Source organism: Chenopodium album, chromosome 9 (assembly GCF_948465745.1).
Source record: "Chenopodium album chromosome 9, dcCheAlbu1.1, whole genome shotgun sequence".
NCBI classification, from domain to species: domain Eukaryota; kingdom Viridiplantae; phylum Streptophyta; class Magnoliopsida; order Caryophyllales; family Amaranthaceae; genus Chenopodium; species Chenopodium album.
This window is the reverse complement of record NC_137842.1, coordinates 63646957-63664977: the sequence shown is the minus strand read 5'-3', so window position 1 is coordinate 63664977 and position 18021 is coordinate 63646957. Positions and strand designations below refer to the sequence as shown.

At 31.1% G+C, this 18021-nt stretch overlaps 1 protein-coding gene across 1 annotated transcript; it reads right to left on the bottom strand.

Moving 5' to 3' along the window:
• Window positions 1-2961: 2961 nt before the first annotated feature.
• Window positions 2962-16446, bottom strand: LOC145557916 (F-box/FBD/LRR-repeat protein At5g56420-like). The gene is made up of 4 exons (XM_081619093.1): window positions 16267-16446; window positions 4221-5222; window positions 3945-4109; window positions 2962-3837 (listed from the first exon to the last, which is right to left on the bottom strand). Exons 1-4 carry the CDS (start codon window positions 16444-16446, stop codon window positions 3502-3504), a joined length of 1683 nt encoding a protein of 560 aa, XP_081475219.1. The 3' UTR covers window positions 2962-3501.
• Between the last annotated feature and the right edge of the window lie 1575 nt (window positions 16447-18021).

Below are 18021 nucleotides of genomic sequence, written 5' to 3'. Positions count from 1 at the left end.
ACCCAATGGAGCGGGCGCTCCAAGAGACAGAGCGGGCGCTCCAATGGACAGGAGCGGTCGCACCATTAAACTGGAAGAAAAGGCAAAACGAGCCTCTATGGAGCGGGCGCTCCCATAGAGAGGAGCGGGCGCTCCCACAAGAGGAGCGGCCGCTCCGCTTTCCCCTGCAAAACAGCTTCTCGTAAAACAGCCATATCTTCCTCGTTTCTTGGCCAAATTTAGCTTATGACCAGTCGTTGGAAAGCTCTTGAGACGAGCTATCACCTCCAACTTGAATCATCTCAATATCACTTTTAGATCTTGAGATATGGTCAATTGAAGTCAACCCTTTGTCGTCCACCATTGCTTAACACCAAGCAATAGCCCATAGCTTAAACTCCTAAGCTATGCACCCCTCTTTGCCTTCTTGAACCGTTCTCCACACTCTCAAACCCAACACTTTAGAATACTAGCTATATACATTGGTACATCTCTTGATTCATACACAATTCAACAAAGTTGAAAAAGTCTTTAAGGACAATAACGTTTCAAATTTGGATTATAATTTATCAATGATTAATCAAAACATTTCATTCAAATGTCCCCAATAATCTTTTTATGAAGCATGTTATAATTGCACTACCTTTTTGAATTATTAAAGACAAGATAAGAGCAACTTGCCAATGTGTTATTAGTGTATACATCACAATAGACAAATACTAGATGATATATATAACCTGTGTATGAGTTGAGAATAAAGTCAATACGTACACACGAGTTGAGACTAATTGTCCCACATGTATGAAAGAGAAGGAAAATGACTAACAATCTAACATACAAGTTTAATGGGCACGAATCAACAATTGGTTATGGGATAGAACTTTGCTGAGCTTACATGGAGTCAGACTCTCCTCTGATGCCTAGTGAAAATAGATTTATTCATCCAGTATGAAATCATATTGGACTAGTATATGCTTCGATTCTCTTTGGATGAATATTAATGAAAAGTTTATTTGAATTTGGATTGATGCATGCCAATTTGTCAATAGCTTAGTTAGACTACATGCATCATGCATGCAGAGACAAACCCCCATGCATGATATGATCAAAACTCACTTCGCCCATGGAATATAAACTACACTTCAAAATTTGAGAGTAGAGAGAAGCTGAGTTTAATTAGGGAGGAGTTAAGGAAATCCCGTGCTCTCAAATACGGGTAGGGCTTCAACTAACTCGTGATCCCAAAGTCACAAAATGAGTTTTCCACCATCTCCAGTTTTCCACCATACTTGTTTGTTACTTATATAATTAATTAATTACATCCAAGCTAAGTTAGGGTCCTGTTGTTGTAAATAATATAGTACCTCTGTTACAGGTTATGTGCAACGATTAGACATTTTCCTTCTCTACTTTATGTCAAATCGTTGCACATAACCTGTAACGGAGGTAGTACATATAACTGGATACAAGACCTAATCTATAAGAAGATGAGAAGAAATGAAGCAAAAAACTCAAAAAATGGAGCTATACAAAAAAAAGAAGAAATGAGTGAAAATGCTAGCTAACCTTCTTGAGGAGGTGTGTTTGGTGCGCAAACATCAGTAGCTGCGCTGAAATGCGCAAGCAGAAGCAACATGAAAAAGAACATACTACTATTTGAAGTGGAATTTCTGCCTAATAATAATGCCATTTAATTTCCAGGTGTGTACTTCTTTGTTTTTTTTGTGTTAAAAGTTGTGCGCTGCCAAAGAATATTTATTTATAGACTGAATATTGTTTGAAAATTACACCCAAAATATCATAATTTAGTCATAATTATGAATAAGATGTACGACCATATGAGATGACATACTCACAATTCCCATTGTCATTTTTTTTTTTTTTTTTTTTTTTGTTTTTCCAAATAATTGTCAAACAAGGCCTACTATTTTTTGTGCCGAAAATGATATATTAATAATATGGATGATAGTTGATCCTAAATCAAGCTAGTAACACCATCAAAGGTTTTAGCATGTAAAGACATAAAGTAGTTTTTTTTTTTTTTTTTCTTTTTTGATGTTTCACCGGTTCACTATTTAGGCAAATTCGGATTCGGGGATCAGTTTTGGGTGGTTAAGTTTTAGTCCCCTCCCAATTGTTGTTGTGAGGGATCAAACACGGGTCCTTCTTACCAAGTGTAATCCAGATCACCACTATATCAACAGCCAATTGGTAGGTATGTAAAGTATAGATTGGTATATGCAAACCAAAGATTGAATAATACGTTGACTAGTGAAATGAAATTAGATATATACTTTGTTTTATAAATATGTAGCTGCTGACTTTTGCTTTATACACGTACTAATTTAAACGATTTTTTGAGCAAAATCTTATATGGAGTACAGTGTTTAAGTGTTGCTACATTACAGTACCTTGGAATAAATTGAGGTTTCATTACAATTCCAATAAGGCAAGAAAAGTCGCATATAATCTAATTTGATTAATAATCACGTAGAATGTAGTATTTGCTCATATTCTTGCATTAAATAACTTACAATTTTCCATACGTAACACATAATAAAATATTAATCGGTGTTAGTTAAGATTTGATGGATAAAATGTACGTCTTCGATTCTCTCTGCAGGTCTAATATGGATTGCTCTATAAATATATATATTTTTTATTAATTAAAGAATAAAGAATATTATTACGTACTAATCTAAATCAAAACAGGCTTCTAAAACGCTAAGTATAAAAGTCAAAGGCAAATAATTGACAATTGTGTACTTGATTTTGAAAAATAGTATTAATATTATAAAAATCTACGTGCATGCCCCAAATTGGTAGGGCTTTGATCTGACTATCAATTAGTGGGTATTTCAAACAATATTCCCAAGTTATAGGATCATCACATTACATGAGTTTCAAATCATAAAGAACGAAATAGAGTAGCAAAGAAATAAAAGAAGGAGAAAAAACCATAAGGATGACAAGATCGATGGAAAAGAAGAGTACGTAAAAGTATCATCATATGATCCATATACTTTAAATCCAGAATTTATAGTTTGTATACGGAGTAAATATGTGTGAGACACATCGATTAATATAGTTTAAAACTCCAAATATCGAAATTATTAAAAAAAATAATGGAGAAAATAAAATTTTCCTAAGTTGTAACTAAAAAAAATCGAAGGTATAAGCAAGATGCTACCAACCTTAACTTCTACCCCCTTCTCAATTAAGAAGTCAAAATAGTATAAACTGTAAATTGTGTACTTGAAAACAAAGATTCAACTTAGTGACATCTTCATAACGCAGGCATGACATAATCATTTCTCCTAATTTAGAAGCAGTAGACCAGCCAGAGAGGTTTTCCCATTGATAATACTCTGTAATTAAGATCACAGTACTGCACCTAAAACTCGACAGTAGACTACTGAATTTCGCGTTTGGTTTTCCCATTACAAGTAATTGTCCTAAACAGATTACTTGCTACTATATCACAATCGTCGAACCATGTACACTATCACGGATTCATGGTGATCACAATACTTGAATTGAGCAAGTGGATGAGGCTCTTGGATAATTCTTTAATGTAGTCTCAATCGACCTCTTATCTGGAAATGGAATCCTAAATTTTTGGGCTCCAAATATGACCAATTCCTCCAAAACTAATGCTTGTCTTAGGAAATACTTGGTTATTTCTACTTCCCGGTTAAATGACCCATAGTACTCTTTTATCACTATTCTTTTAAGATGATACCTGCAACATGAAGGAATTGCGCTAGCAGCTCTGAAACACTCTAGTTTTAACTCCTGTAACTTGCTTCTATATCCAGGGTATGCGAAGTATTTACGAGGATCAGAACTCATAAGCCCCTGCAAATTAGTAGACAACAATCAAAAACATAATTTGCTTACAGTTAAGAGCTAATGCATTACACTTATATAAATAATACCAAAACCATACACTTACAGTGACTTACCCATGGCAAAACAAGTGTTTCTAAGACAGGCGAATGGAAAAGAAGTGGCTGCAAAAACTTATCCCAGCAGTGATTTTCACCACAAAAAGACAGCTCCAGATGCTTCAGATTATGAAACACAGGCAGTTGATCCATTAAAACCTTTTCGTTTTCACAGTCAAAACCCTTCAGCCAAAGGTAAACATTTGACAACCAGTTGGTCAATTGCATGATTCACAAAATAATGAAAAAATAATTTAGCTATAAACAGAGTTTAGATCAGAGTGACGTACGTACCAGAAAGAACCAGCCAAGCAAAGACAAATGTTGAACATAAGACAAGGGTTTGAGGAGGGTACTTATCTGCTTAAAAGAAAACTGAATTTCCTCATATAATAAGATCTCAGGAAAGGTTAGTGCCTCTTTAACAAAACTAGGAATCTTGGGGATTGAGCACATGCATCTTGAATTATCCATGAATTCAAGAAACTCCGAATCAAGATAGCTGAAATGCACCAAGTCATTGTTATCACTCGCAATACTCTCAAGTCTATTCATATACATACACAATCTCCGAAGGGAAGTTGGATAGATAATTTTTTTGAGGGTATGGTTTGGTAAGGCTTGAAATGTGAGGTCTTCAAGTGAGGGGCAGCTTGAAACTAGCCTGGGCAGAAGGTCATCATCAGGAATGAACGAAGTGAGCAAGAGTAGTTGTTTCAAGTTTGGAAGTCGATAAGCTGGCATAGTGATTACTTGATCAAGACCAATGTTAACCTGCAGCTTCAACACCTCCAATGTTTCACATGTGAATATAGCCGGGGGCAACTGAGCTTCATCTGGTTTCTTCACCAGAATGCAGAGGTCCAGCTCCCTAAGGCCAGAAAAGGTCAATGGAAAAGAGATCCATTTTTCAAGATGTGTGAACTCCAAGTCAAGGAGATGGCGACAACCATTAGAGTACGGGGTGGTGATACGGTCTGCTCTGCTGATATGAAGTCTAAACCTTTTGAGATGCTGAGAACGATATTGTTGGAGGACATTATTGACAAAGGTGACAAAAGCGGGCAAACGCTGAATTGCATATGGGTGTTTCAATGCTTTCAAACGATGTGATGCTGGTAAACTGTCGAAATCGAGGGTTGTAATTAAAGGGAAAATCCGCCTTATTCGTTTAGAGATGACAGACAGAGAAGCTACATCCTTGGTAGGAAGCAGAGAAAGAATCTTAATCAACAAATCGTAAGGTAAACTGGTGAGCCTATCTACCCTTGTTCTAACGTTGCGATTTTGCACTTCCTGTGAGGAAATTATAGCAGTACAGTTAGAGCTGTCAAAAGCTGACCCGACCCGAAATACCGACCCTAACCCGACCCTAACCCTAACCCGTCTGAACCCGAAAAAAATGGCGACCCGAACCCGACCTAACCCGACCTGAAACCAACCCTAGACCCGAGTTGACCCGAGCATTTGAGAGCCGAACCCGACCATGATCCGACCTAGAGAGGACCCGACCCGAATGTGACCCGTAAATTATTGACCTGAACCGAACCCGACTCAGACCCGAGAATGACCCAAACCCGATTTAACCCGTCAAAACCCGAATTCAACCCGACCTGTTACTAACCCGACCCGAGTTCAACCCGACCCGTGCCTAACCCGACTCGTTTTTAAACCCGACCCAAAATAAACCCGACTTGTAATTGACCCGACCCAAATTCAACCCGACTTGTTATTGACCCGACCCGAATTTAAACCGACCTATTACTAACCCGAATTTTAGGATTTAGGAATTTTTAGGATAAAAAGAGTACTCCGTATTGATTATTAAGTTTCAGGCTTTTTTTTTCAATTTATTAACATAGATTCTAATTATAAAACAAAAGTGACCTTTTTCATCTTACTTGACTTATCTCTTACATAATCCTCGTCAAAGAAAAACTGAACTGGACAGCAGCAAAAAAAAATTAAAAATTAAACAAAAAAATAAAAAATACACGGGACCCAGACAATAGCAAGTCTTTCTAATCTTACTTGACTTATCTTTTTTATTATTATTATTATTATTATTATTATTATTATTATTATTATTATTATTATTATTTTTTAAGGGAATTCAAATCTTTGACTTGAACCACACCCGAGACCGACTTGAAAATGACTCGACATGATTATAACCCGCAAATTATTGAATTGCCAATTTGAACTCGAGAATGACCAGACAAGTTTAAATGACCCAACTTGATTGTAACCCGCAAATTATTAACTAAACCCGAGTTGAACCCAAGAATGACCCGACTTGGAAATGACCCGATTATAACCCGCAAGTTTTTTACTTGAACCAAACCCGACCCGAACCCGAGAATGACTCGACTTGATTATGACCCGCAAATTATTGACTTGAACCGAACCCGACTCAAACCCGATAATGACCCGATCTGATTATAACCCGAAAATAATTGACTTGAACCGAACCCGACTCGAACCCGAACAAGACCCTAACTCGTTGAAACCCGTAAAAACCCGAATGTAACCCGACCTGTTCTTCACCGACCCGAATGTAACCCGACTTGTTATTGACCCGACCCAAACCCGACCCTAACCCGATAAGATGTATGACCCGACGTGACCCGACTCAAGCATGACTCAACCCGAACCCGACCCGCATAGGTCCCGACATAAACCCGTACTGACCCGACCTGATATGACTCGACCCACACTAACCCGACTCAGACCCGACCCATTTACCCGAATTGACAGCTCTAAGTACAGTAGTCAGATAGGGTTTTGTACTCAAACACATACATAAACTTGATCTCTGAATAGAGATCAACAATAAAAATTAGAGGATATTGTGTCAATTATTGGTTTGTGGACCTAGATGCACAATATAAGAGTTTAAACAAAAGAACATAAACCTAAAAAGATATAAAGAACATGTAATTTACACTCAAAAGAAAAAGAAATGAACATATATAAAGTTCAACTAAACCCAAAGAACAAGTTCAATTTATATTCATTTTTTTAAATAAAAAAGTCGAGAAGATCATAATTAAAAGAACAAGAACATAATCTTCAACCTTAAACACAAATCCGAACATATACTTCATGATCAAACGAACATTATCGGTGATTCTTTTCATCATGGCAAAATATAATTCAACGCCGAAAAACATAGTTTGTCATTTTTGGTGAACGATTTATTTTGCGCTATTATGTAACATAATCTCAGACTTCCCTAAATTATGGGATTATTATAAATTGCTTTGACTGATATATAAATTTGGAAAGTGCATTTAATCACAAATTCACAATAACAATCAGAAGATAATTTGGAAACCGATCCTCGAATCCGAATTAGCCCAAAAAGAAAAAAAAAAATGAACTATCACACTTTTCCTCGAGCAAGTTATATAGTAAATGTAAATTTAAACATCCCATGAACAAGAACATTAATTTTCAAACCCAAATTCACGTATATATATAATTCTGAATTCGTAATGTATAGATTGTTGTATCAAAGAAAATCGAAATTACAGAAATACAATCAATGATCATGAAATTTATAACGAATCCTAAAGTCATAATCAAAATGTCAGATTTAATTAGGGTTTTATAATAATCAACAAAATCATTATGATTGAATAAATTAATGGAAGAAAGATTCATATTAATCAGTACAAACCCAAATTTGCAACTCAGAATTAATAACAAACCCTAATTTTTTTAGTTGATCGAAAATATGGAATACAGTACAAGAAAATTGAGTTGGGAGTGAGGAGAGAGAATTACCATGGCTGCTGATAGCGGGAGAAAACCAGAGTGTATTTGCAAACCCTTTTACCTACGGACAGTGATACACATACATTCACTGTATGTGGGCTCCATATACATTCCCAATGAGATGCTGACACATAAGCAAGAGCCAAAAAAAGAAGAGGGAATTTTAGGGGGGAAAATTTCACCCTCATTGGCGCTAACAAGCTACTGAAAGCGGGAAAATGGCTGGCCAAAATTCTTGGCGCCTAACTGCATTTAATGCACAAAATTTTGTTTTTTGTTTTTTTTTTTTTTTTATGAAATTTCTATTATTTTATCATTGATGGTATCACAACCATTATACAGGTTAATATGATAACATCGCCGTAGAAGATGAACACGACACCGAAGAAGATGAACAGGACGCCGGTGAAGATTACGGAATCCAGCGCCGACAATTGTTACTCAGATTAAGTTATAAGAATTTTCTATTCCCGAGCATGTGTATTGGACAAACGAATTCGATTTTGAACAATCAACAATCCACCATGATCGATTTTTTTCTAACATGTGTTTAATTTAATTAAATGAATTTCACTGCTCTTATCTATCTCGTTTTTCCAGATTCAACAATTGACGTTGAACATTCCAGTATATGATATCAATTTAGATAAAATATACTTTATATTGAATTAATGTCATTCGTTTCTCGTATTAAGATTTCCACGAATTTTCGAACTGGATTCTGAACTTGAACGGGTAATTAAATTTCAGTCCTTGCGACTTTCTTGGATGATACAAAGATACATATATAATTAGTAACAATAACAATTGTTTAAGTAAAATCATATTTTTCCATTAATCATGTTCAAATTCAAATGTGTTGGATACTAATCAAATACTAATTAAATCAGTAAAAAATCCTACACCGACCTTGATTATTAACAAAAAATTAACTATTTATATTAGCGTTTACTAGTATGAGTATAGTAAATAACTTTTTATATTAGCAATTTGCAGACTATATACCCTGAAACCCCGAAAACAAATGGACTTGTTAGGTTATGTTATATGTACAGAAATTGACACTTATCAAACAGTTGTTCCTAAATAATCATGTAAAAATCAAATTAATCTTAAACAACGACTATAAACGACATAGCTATCCTTCAATAAGAACTGCTAATAATAGTTATCCTACGCTATATAATAATTATAATAGTACAAGGTTACAAAATTTGAATTTATAATTTATGGTAGAAAATAGAATATTGGAGTATATTTGCATATATGCTTAAGTAAAATCATATCATTTGATTGATCGTGTAAAAAGTAAATCGTCTTAGATATAACCTTAATTTCGTATTATTCATTTCACATTTATTTGCTACTTAATTGAGTAAATTTACCTATCCCAACATGTACTATGTACAAATTAACTACTTATACTAGCGTTTTTTAAACTTTAGTACACATGAATGAGATATGTATATATACTCCGTAACATAGAACAACTTATTATCTCTTAACTAGTTTTTGGCTCTGGCGATGCTCCGGTCATTGTTTGTAAATAAAAGAAAGTAAAATAATAAGAAGTGAAATATATAGTTTGCTTTATTAGTTTTATAAAAAAAAAGGCCACTTATATATATTGATAATATTGTGTCCTTAGATTATAACAAGATTTTTTAAAATAATTTTTTTTAATTACTGTGCTAAAATTGGTTATATATTTAGATAAAGTTCTTAATATCAAAAATATTTTATTTTATGTTTAATTAATTTAAATTTAAAACTCTCATTCGCCAATTTTTCTTACGTGACATTTGAATTGTTTAATTATAATTTAAATATTAAAATCACTTTTGTCAATTTTGCTTACGTGCCATATGAATTATTTAATTATAAAAGATTTAATAATCTATTATTAATTTAGATACTAATAAAATTTATATTCTTACATGGCATAATAAGAAAATTAGATCCTATGCGGCTCTCTAAAACCTCGGGAAAAAACTCCCCGTTCCATACATATATTAGATTTATTACTTTTTGTTTCACGTCCTCGAGGAAAAGGAGTCTTAAATAAAGGGGGTGGCCTGGAGGAGCTAAAACTAAAAACAGAAAAGGAAAAAGTTGAATTGAAGAGGAGAGGTGAAGATGAAGTATAAATTTAATGAAAGACGACTTAGAAATAGACTTAAAATATTAATAAATGCAATAACACATGCGGTACTTGGATTAGAGAATAATATAGAGAAGTGTAATTAAATGGGAACATGTGTCGTTTCTGGTTAGAGTTTTTGATTACTTATAGATATAGATAGATTTAATTTGTTAATTTGATTTCGTTTAACTACTAATACGTAACATTTGATTACAAAGATTTAGAGAGCCCCATTAAGAATATGTAAAAAGTTGTAGTTTATTTTATCACGATACATATTATTTTGGTAAATACGAAGTACTTCAATTCACATATGCTATTAGATACATAATATTATAGTAACCTAAAAGTATTACTATAATATTAGCAATGAGTTGCTACAATATACATAATATTATAGTAACCTAAAATTATTCATTGATATTCACACTTCATACTATTATAAATTTATACATTAATATATATATATATATATATATATATATATATATATATATATATATATATATATATATATATATATATACTACCTCCGTTTCTTTTTAGTTGACACGTTTCCTTTTTGGGTACTCCACTTCCTTTTTCATTCTCTATCACTCTCTCTCCTCTCCTTAAATATATGTGCCTAAATCAAACGTGTCAACTAAATAGCAACGGAGGAAGTGTATATATATATTTCAAATGAATATTACAATTGCTAAAGACTTATATTTCAAATGAATATTACAATTGCTAAAGACTTATCATTGCTAAATTATCCATTTTGTTTATAACTAATGTCAAGAATCAGAATTATCTGTTACTAATTGAAGAACTTATATTTTCTACGAATTTAAGTCGCATGTATATTGTTACTAATTAAAGTACTAACCAAATGAATAAAGACGGGGTGGGGGGTAATAATAATAATAAATAAATAAATAAATAAAGACTTTTCAATATCTTTAATAATAATAATAATAACAAATAATAAATAAAATAAAGACTTTTCAGTTTCATTTTGTACTTAGAATTATATTCAAACCAATGATTAATTTTTCAAAGGAATTCATGGAATCGTAATGCTAGTGTAGGAAGGATTTGAGAAGAAATAATAGGTTTATTTCAAATTAAAAATCTGTGACATAGAAAGTTGCTCTGACATGTAAACTAACAAGTTTTAACGCTTTGAAGTTGATCCGTCAAAAAAATATATTTCAACTGAATATTACAATTGCTAAAGACTTATCATTGCTAAATTATCCATTTTGTTTATAACTAATGTCAAGAATCAGAATTATCTGTTACTAATTAAAGAACTTATATTTTCTACGAATTTTAGTCGCATGTATATTGTTACTAATTAAAGTACTAACCAAATGAACAAAGACGAGATGGGGGGTAGTAAAATAATAATAATAGTAATAATAATAATAATACTAATAATAATAAAAATAATAATAATAATAATAACTAATAAATAAAATAAAATAAAGACTTTTCAGTTAAATTTTGTACATAGAATTAAATTCAAACCAATGATTAATTTTTCAAAGAAAATCATGGAATCTTGATGCTAGTGTAGGAAGGATTTGAGAAGAAACTAGTGTGTTGCCTGGGCGATGTTCCGAGTTATTTTTTTAAACACTTGTAATTGAATAGGTAGGTTCATTTTTATTTATTTATTTATTTATTCATTATTTGTTTATAACTGTAATAGTTTCTCAATAAACCTTTGAATAAACTAATTATATATGGAACAACTATTGACTAATTATGTAAACATGTTTTTCTTGTAAAAAAGTTATATAGACATATCCTTTGTATATAATTTACTTCGTATTACATAATGAAGATAAAGACATAATTATTATCAAAATAATTAAGTAACTAAAATTTATAACAATTGTTAAATGTTCTTGCTTGTATGTATTATCTCGATGATCATAATTAGTAAATCATAGGATCGATTTTTTTTTTTTTTTTAAGAATTTCATTTATTAAATTAAATGTTCAGATCTCCATCCCATCCATATACTTATATATTTATGAGTCGAGTGTAAAACCATGATTAATATATGGATAAGATGGTAAGACATCTAATGCATATTTTTGTGGTTGTGAGTTCAAATCTCATAAGAGACATTTTTATTAGAATATGCTCATAGTTAAAAGATGACATGGCGAGGGTGCCACGTGGCACATAAACGTTTTTATTATACGCTTTTTAATATATAAGTATAGATAATACATTTATTTCAAATTAAAAATCCGTGACATAGAAAGTTGCTCTGACATGTAAACTAACGGGTTTTAACGCTTTGAAGTTGATCCGTCAACAAAATATATTCAAATGAATATAACAATTGCTAAAGACTTATCATTGCTAAATTATCCATTTTATTTATAACTAATTTCAAGAATCAGAAATATCTGTTACTAGTTAAAGAACTTATATTTGCTACGAATTTTAGTCGCATGTATATTGTTACTATTTAAAGTACTAACCAGATGAACAAAGACGAGGTGGGGGGTATTAAAATAATAATAATAGTAATAATAATAATAATACTAATAATAAATAAATAAATAAATAAAGACTTTTCATTAATAATAATAATAATAATAATAATAATAATAATAACAACAATAATAAAAATGATAAATAAAATAAAATAAAGACTTTTAAAGTTAAATTTTGTACATGGAATTAAATTCAAACCAATGATTTATTTTTCAAAGGAATATGTCAAATCGTGATGCTAGTCTTGTAAAGAATTCTGAATGAATAAAACACTAATTACAATTTCATACTCCGTAACATAGAAAGTTCCTTGGACAGGTAAACTAAATCTCTTAAGTGTTTGAAGGTGATCCATCATCAAGATTTATAATGTTTACGTCATTATTGTTGCTCGTGTATGACACAATGAAATCTTATATTAAATGCTCTTTTCAAAAGCTACATATTTATCATTGCTAAATTATCTTTTTCCGTTATAACTAATTTCACGAATCAATATTTCATGTTACTAATAAAGAATGTTATATATTCTACAGTATTTTAGTCACATGCATGTTGTTACTATTTAATGTCCTGACCAATTGAACAAGATGGGGTGGGAGGGGGTGTTGACAATAATAATAATAATAATAATAATAATAATAATAACAATAATAATAATAGATGAATAAGAAGAAAAATTAACATAATCACATTAACAAGTATTGTGAGAAAGGCAATAAAAAATAATGCCGATTTATGAGCTCATGATTAGCTTATTACAACTTTGATCTAATTTTATTAATAAGCGCTTAAGTTAAACATTGTTTTCGAGAGAAAAAGAATTATGCCATCGTTTATTGTTATATATATATATTTGATTATATGTCGCATATCAATAAGACTATATACAAAATAAGACTTTTCAATTACATTTTTTACATTGAATTAAATTCAATGTGATGCTTAATTTTTTAAAGGAATATGTAAAATCGTGATGTTAGTCTTGTAAGGAATTGTGAAGAAATAAATCACTTGTTACAATTTAATACTCCGTAACATAGAAAATTCCTTGGACAGGTAAACTAACTCTTTCAACTATTTGAAGGTGATCCGTCAACAAATTTTTTAGGGTCAATTTCATTAGTGTCGTGTATGACACTATGAAATCTAACACTAAATTATCTTTTCAATAGCTAAAAAGTTAACATTGCTAAATTATCCATTGTGTTTATAACTAATTTAATGAATCAGATTCTCTGTTACTAATTAAGACAGTTATATATTCTACAGTTTTTCAGTCACATGTACATTGTTACTAATTAATGTACTAACAAAGTTAAATAATAATAACAACAGCAGCAACAACAACAACAACAACAACAACAATAATAATAGTAATAATTTTACTTCATTACTCTTGCTGATGTTTGACATTTTGAAATCTTACACTAAATGATCTTTTCAATAGCTAAAGACTTTTCATTGCTAATTTATCCTTTTTCTCTATAACTAATTTCACGAACCAGCATTCCATGTTACTAAATAACAAAGTTTTATATTCTACAGTTTTACAGTAACATGTATATTGTTACTAATTAATGTACTAACCAATTGAACAAAGATGGGGTGGGGGGTATTAATAATAATAATAATAGTACTAATAATTATAGTAATAATAAACATACTAATAATGGTCATAATAATAATCTTATAATAATAATAGATGAAGAAGAAGAAGAAATATCATCACAATAACAAGTATAGTAAGAATTAAGTTTTTCAGTTACATTATTTACATAGAATTAAATTCAAGCCGATGATTAATTTTTCAAAGGAATATGTCAAATCGTGATGCTAGTTTTGTAAGGAATTTTGAAGAAATAAAACACTATTTACAATTTAATACTCCGTCACATAGAAAGTTCCTTGGACAGGTAAACTAACTCTTTTAACTGTTTTAAGGTGATCCGTCAACAAATCTATTAGTGTCAACTAAAATAAGGGTTGCTCATGTATGACACTATGAAATCTTGCACTAAATGATCTTTTCAATAGCTAAAGAGTTATCATTGCTTAATTATTCATTGTGTTTATAAATAATTTCATAAATCAGCTTATCTGTTACTAATTAACAAAGTTATATATTCTACAGTTTTTCAGTCACATATACATTGTTACTAATTACTGTACTAACAAAATGAACAAAGATGGTTTTGGGGGTGGGGGGGGGGGGGATGGCTGTATTATATAAGATATGATATGTCGCATATCAATAAGGACTATATACAATATAAGACTTTTTAGTTGACCTTTTTTTACATAGTATGAAATGCAGGTCACGATTATTTTTGTAAAGGAAATTATGAAAACGTGATCCTAGTCTAGTAAGGACTTGTGAATAAATAATACACTTACTATAATTTAATACCCCGTAACATAGAAAGTTGCTTTGACAAGTAAACTGACTCTTTTAACTCTTTGAAGGTGATCCGTCAACAAAATTTATAATGTTTACGTCATTATTGTTGTTCATGTATGACACTATGAAATCTTACACTAGATGCTCTTTTTAATGGCTATACCTAATTTCATGAATCAGAATTATCTGTTACTAATTAAGGAAGTTATATTCTAGAGTTTTTATGTAACATATATAAGGTTACTAACTAATGTACTAACCAAATGAAAAAATATGAAAAAGCAAGAGTTTATGACCTGCCTTTGGTTTATGACTTCATACAAAAATTAAAACTGACTTTGATATAAGTCGTTTAATAAGGGCTCAAGTTAAACACTATTTCCAAGTGAAAGAGATTATAATATTGACAAGCTCTTTACCGTCTTTTAGTATTTTATATAAGATATGTCGCATATCAATAACGACTATTTACAAATGAAGACTTTTCATTTAAATGTTTTATATAGAATGAAATACAAGTCAATGATTATATTTCAGGGGACCTTATCAAATCGTGATGCTAGATTGTTAAGGATTTGAGAAGAAACAATACATTTATTACAATTTCATATTCTGTAACATAGAAAGTTCCTTTGACAAGTATACACTTTTTAATTGTTTGAAAGTGATCCGTCAACAAATTGATAACATTTACTTCATTATTTTGATTGTGACATATGACAATTTCCACACTAAATAATCATTACAATTGCTAAAAAAACATCATTGCTTAATTACACAAGATCACTATAAATGTAACAAAAAAATATAATAAAAGGAAGAAACATTGCTTTAAAACATTCACGTTACTCGGAATCGATATGTGCTTACCAAATATAATTCCCTATGTTACTAAGATTTATAGTATGTTTTGTTTGTGTCGTTTTCAGACTTGTGTGTACCATGTATAGTTTCCTGAGTTACTAAAAAAATTTCTAATAACATTGTTCGAGTATTTTGGGGGTTTTCCGCCATTGTCGACGACCTAACACCATTCTCAACCATTGCTGTTGTCGACTTTCAAATCTCCTAATTACTTATTAATCAATTTGGCCCTCGGTTACTTGTGTGCCTATAACAAATATAGTATTCCAACAAAATATCCAATTTTATTTGAAATCGATAGGACAAAGAACATACCCATTTCACTGTTTCAATTGAAAATTAGTATATTTTGCAAACATACTCATTTACAAATAGGGGACGATTAATGGAGGAAGAATAAGTCAATTAAACTGCAAAATATATAGGAAAAATTGCCCTAAATAATCCGACCTTTTCCTCATCCGCACAAAATAATCCCACTTATTGATTATTTTTTAATAATCCGACCTTTATACCTCTTCCGCTTTAAATGGTCCCAACCGGTCACCTAACTTGTAATTACAAGTTACTAGACACGTGTCAGTATAGGATTGGTCAAAAAAATAAAAAAAAAATTAAAAAAACCAGAAATGCAGCCTTCATTTCGTACAAGGTCTTTAAGCGTCAATGTACGATCCATGGTGTATAAAACCAGTAACCATCGCGTTCCAACACACATCAGGTTTTTTGGTGGTGATGGCGGAGGTAAAGGGGGAGGTGGAGGCGGCGACGGGGGTTTAGCTGGAACAATGGGTTGAGGTTTCTCTCTCTCTAGCTCACTCTTTCTCATTTTTCAGGTAAAGGTTGAGCCAATTTACAATAACGATATTGTACATCGGATTTTTTCTAATATTTGTGTAAAATATTAGATACCATGTATTCGGAAATTTTTTTGGTAAGTTTCATTTATAATATTTTGTGCACCTAATAAAGAATTTTGTGTTGTTATAGCTAGCTACTAGTCAAAAAAAAAAAAAAAAAATACTAGTCAAAGTTCATGCTGCTGCTTACATCTTATTAAAAGTTCATGTTGTTGAGCCCAATATCACCAAGTTAAAATAGTTAAAGAATATTGAGTTTAGGCAGGAACTTATTAAATATCATCACATGAATTAATATCTGATATCATTAATTTTGGATTATTGTTGATTAAAAAGACTTTTCAAAAATAATTGAAAGGGATTGATTTCAAACTAAAATTGAAAGGACTCAAATTATATTCTCATCCACTAATATCATAATTCATGTTGAAATTGAAATTACGTGATTTTCATACATAACAACATCACTTCACGAAGAATAGTACGTTCATCATCTTTTTTATAGGAGGGGTCATCATCTTCTTTCTTTTTATATGTGATGAAAACTACTTATTAAAGTTTTATTATAAATCTCGTGAAAGTATGAAATTTCGTCGAACACTCGAATAGTGCTTTACTAGCCCACTGTATCTTGGCACTTGGCAAATTCCATCATAAATGGAGATATCCTTTTGAATAGTCCAACTTCATGCATATGGTCTATATATCCTTGATCCCCGAGTATAGATAAAGGGTCATAAAGATTTTTAATTTGTGAACGAGGAAGATTGGACAATGACTTCATTTGTGCTATGATTGTGCCTAGCCAACATGTGTCATATGATATTAACAATTATCTCCGTTTTTATTTAATCTTAACATTTACGATAAGTGAAAGTAAGATCGAAAAATGTAGTTAAAGAGAGACAATGTAAAAAAGTGAAAGAATATACAAAAATTCTAGATAAATTAAGTGGGATGAGTAGATATAACGAGAAAATATTATGGGGTAAAGGGAATTATTTGCCATACATGAAAAATATAATGTTGTTTATAAGAACTTTTAATAATGTTAACAAACACACATGGAAAGTGTTTGTGAAAAAAATTAATTAACATGGAAAGTATTAAGATCATTTGGAATCCATAGGTTGTATATAAAAAGGTTTTTTTTTTCAACATTGTTTGATAAACTAAGGGCTTGTTCTCATTGATTGAACTGAACTGAACTGAACCAAACCGAACCGAATTGAATTTATTAGAGCTAAACTAAACTGAACTGAACTAAACTAAAATGAATATTTTATAAGAAAAGGAAATTAGAAGCTGAAATGAACTGAACTAAAAATAATCGTATGAGAACATATTCTAATTATAGACGAGAATGAGGGATAACTCAAGTGGTTAGATATTTCATCCGATTCTAGGAGATCCTGGTATAGATTTTCACTCCTGTCCACACTCGGAGCTCAACACAAGTCCAAGTGTCCAACCTCCCTTTCAAATAAAATCATTTTTCCTAGAAGATATTTTTGTAATTTTGTGTTTTGTTCAAATCTGTTTAA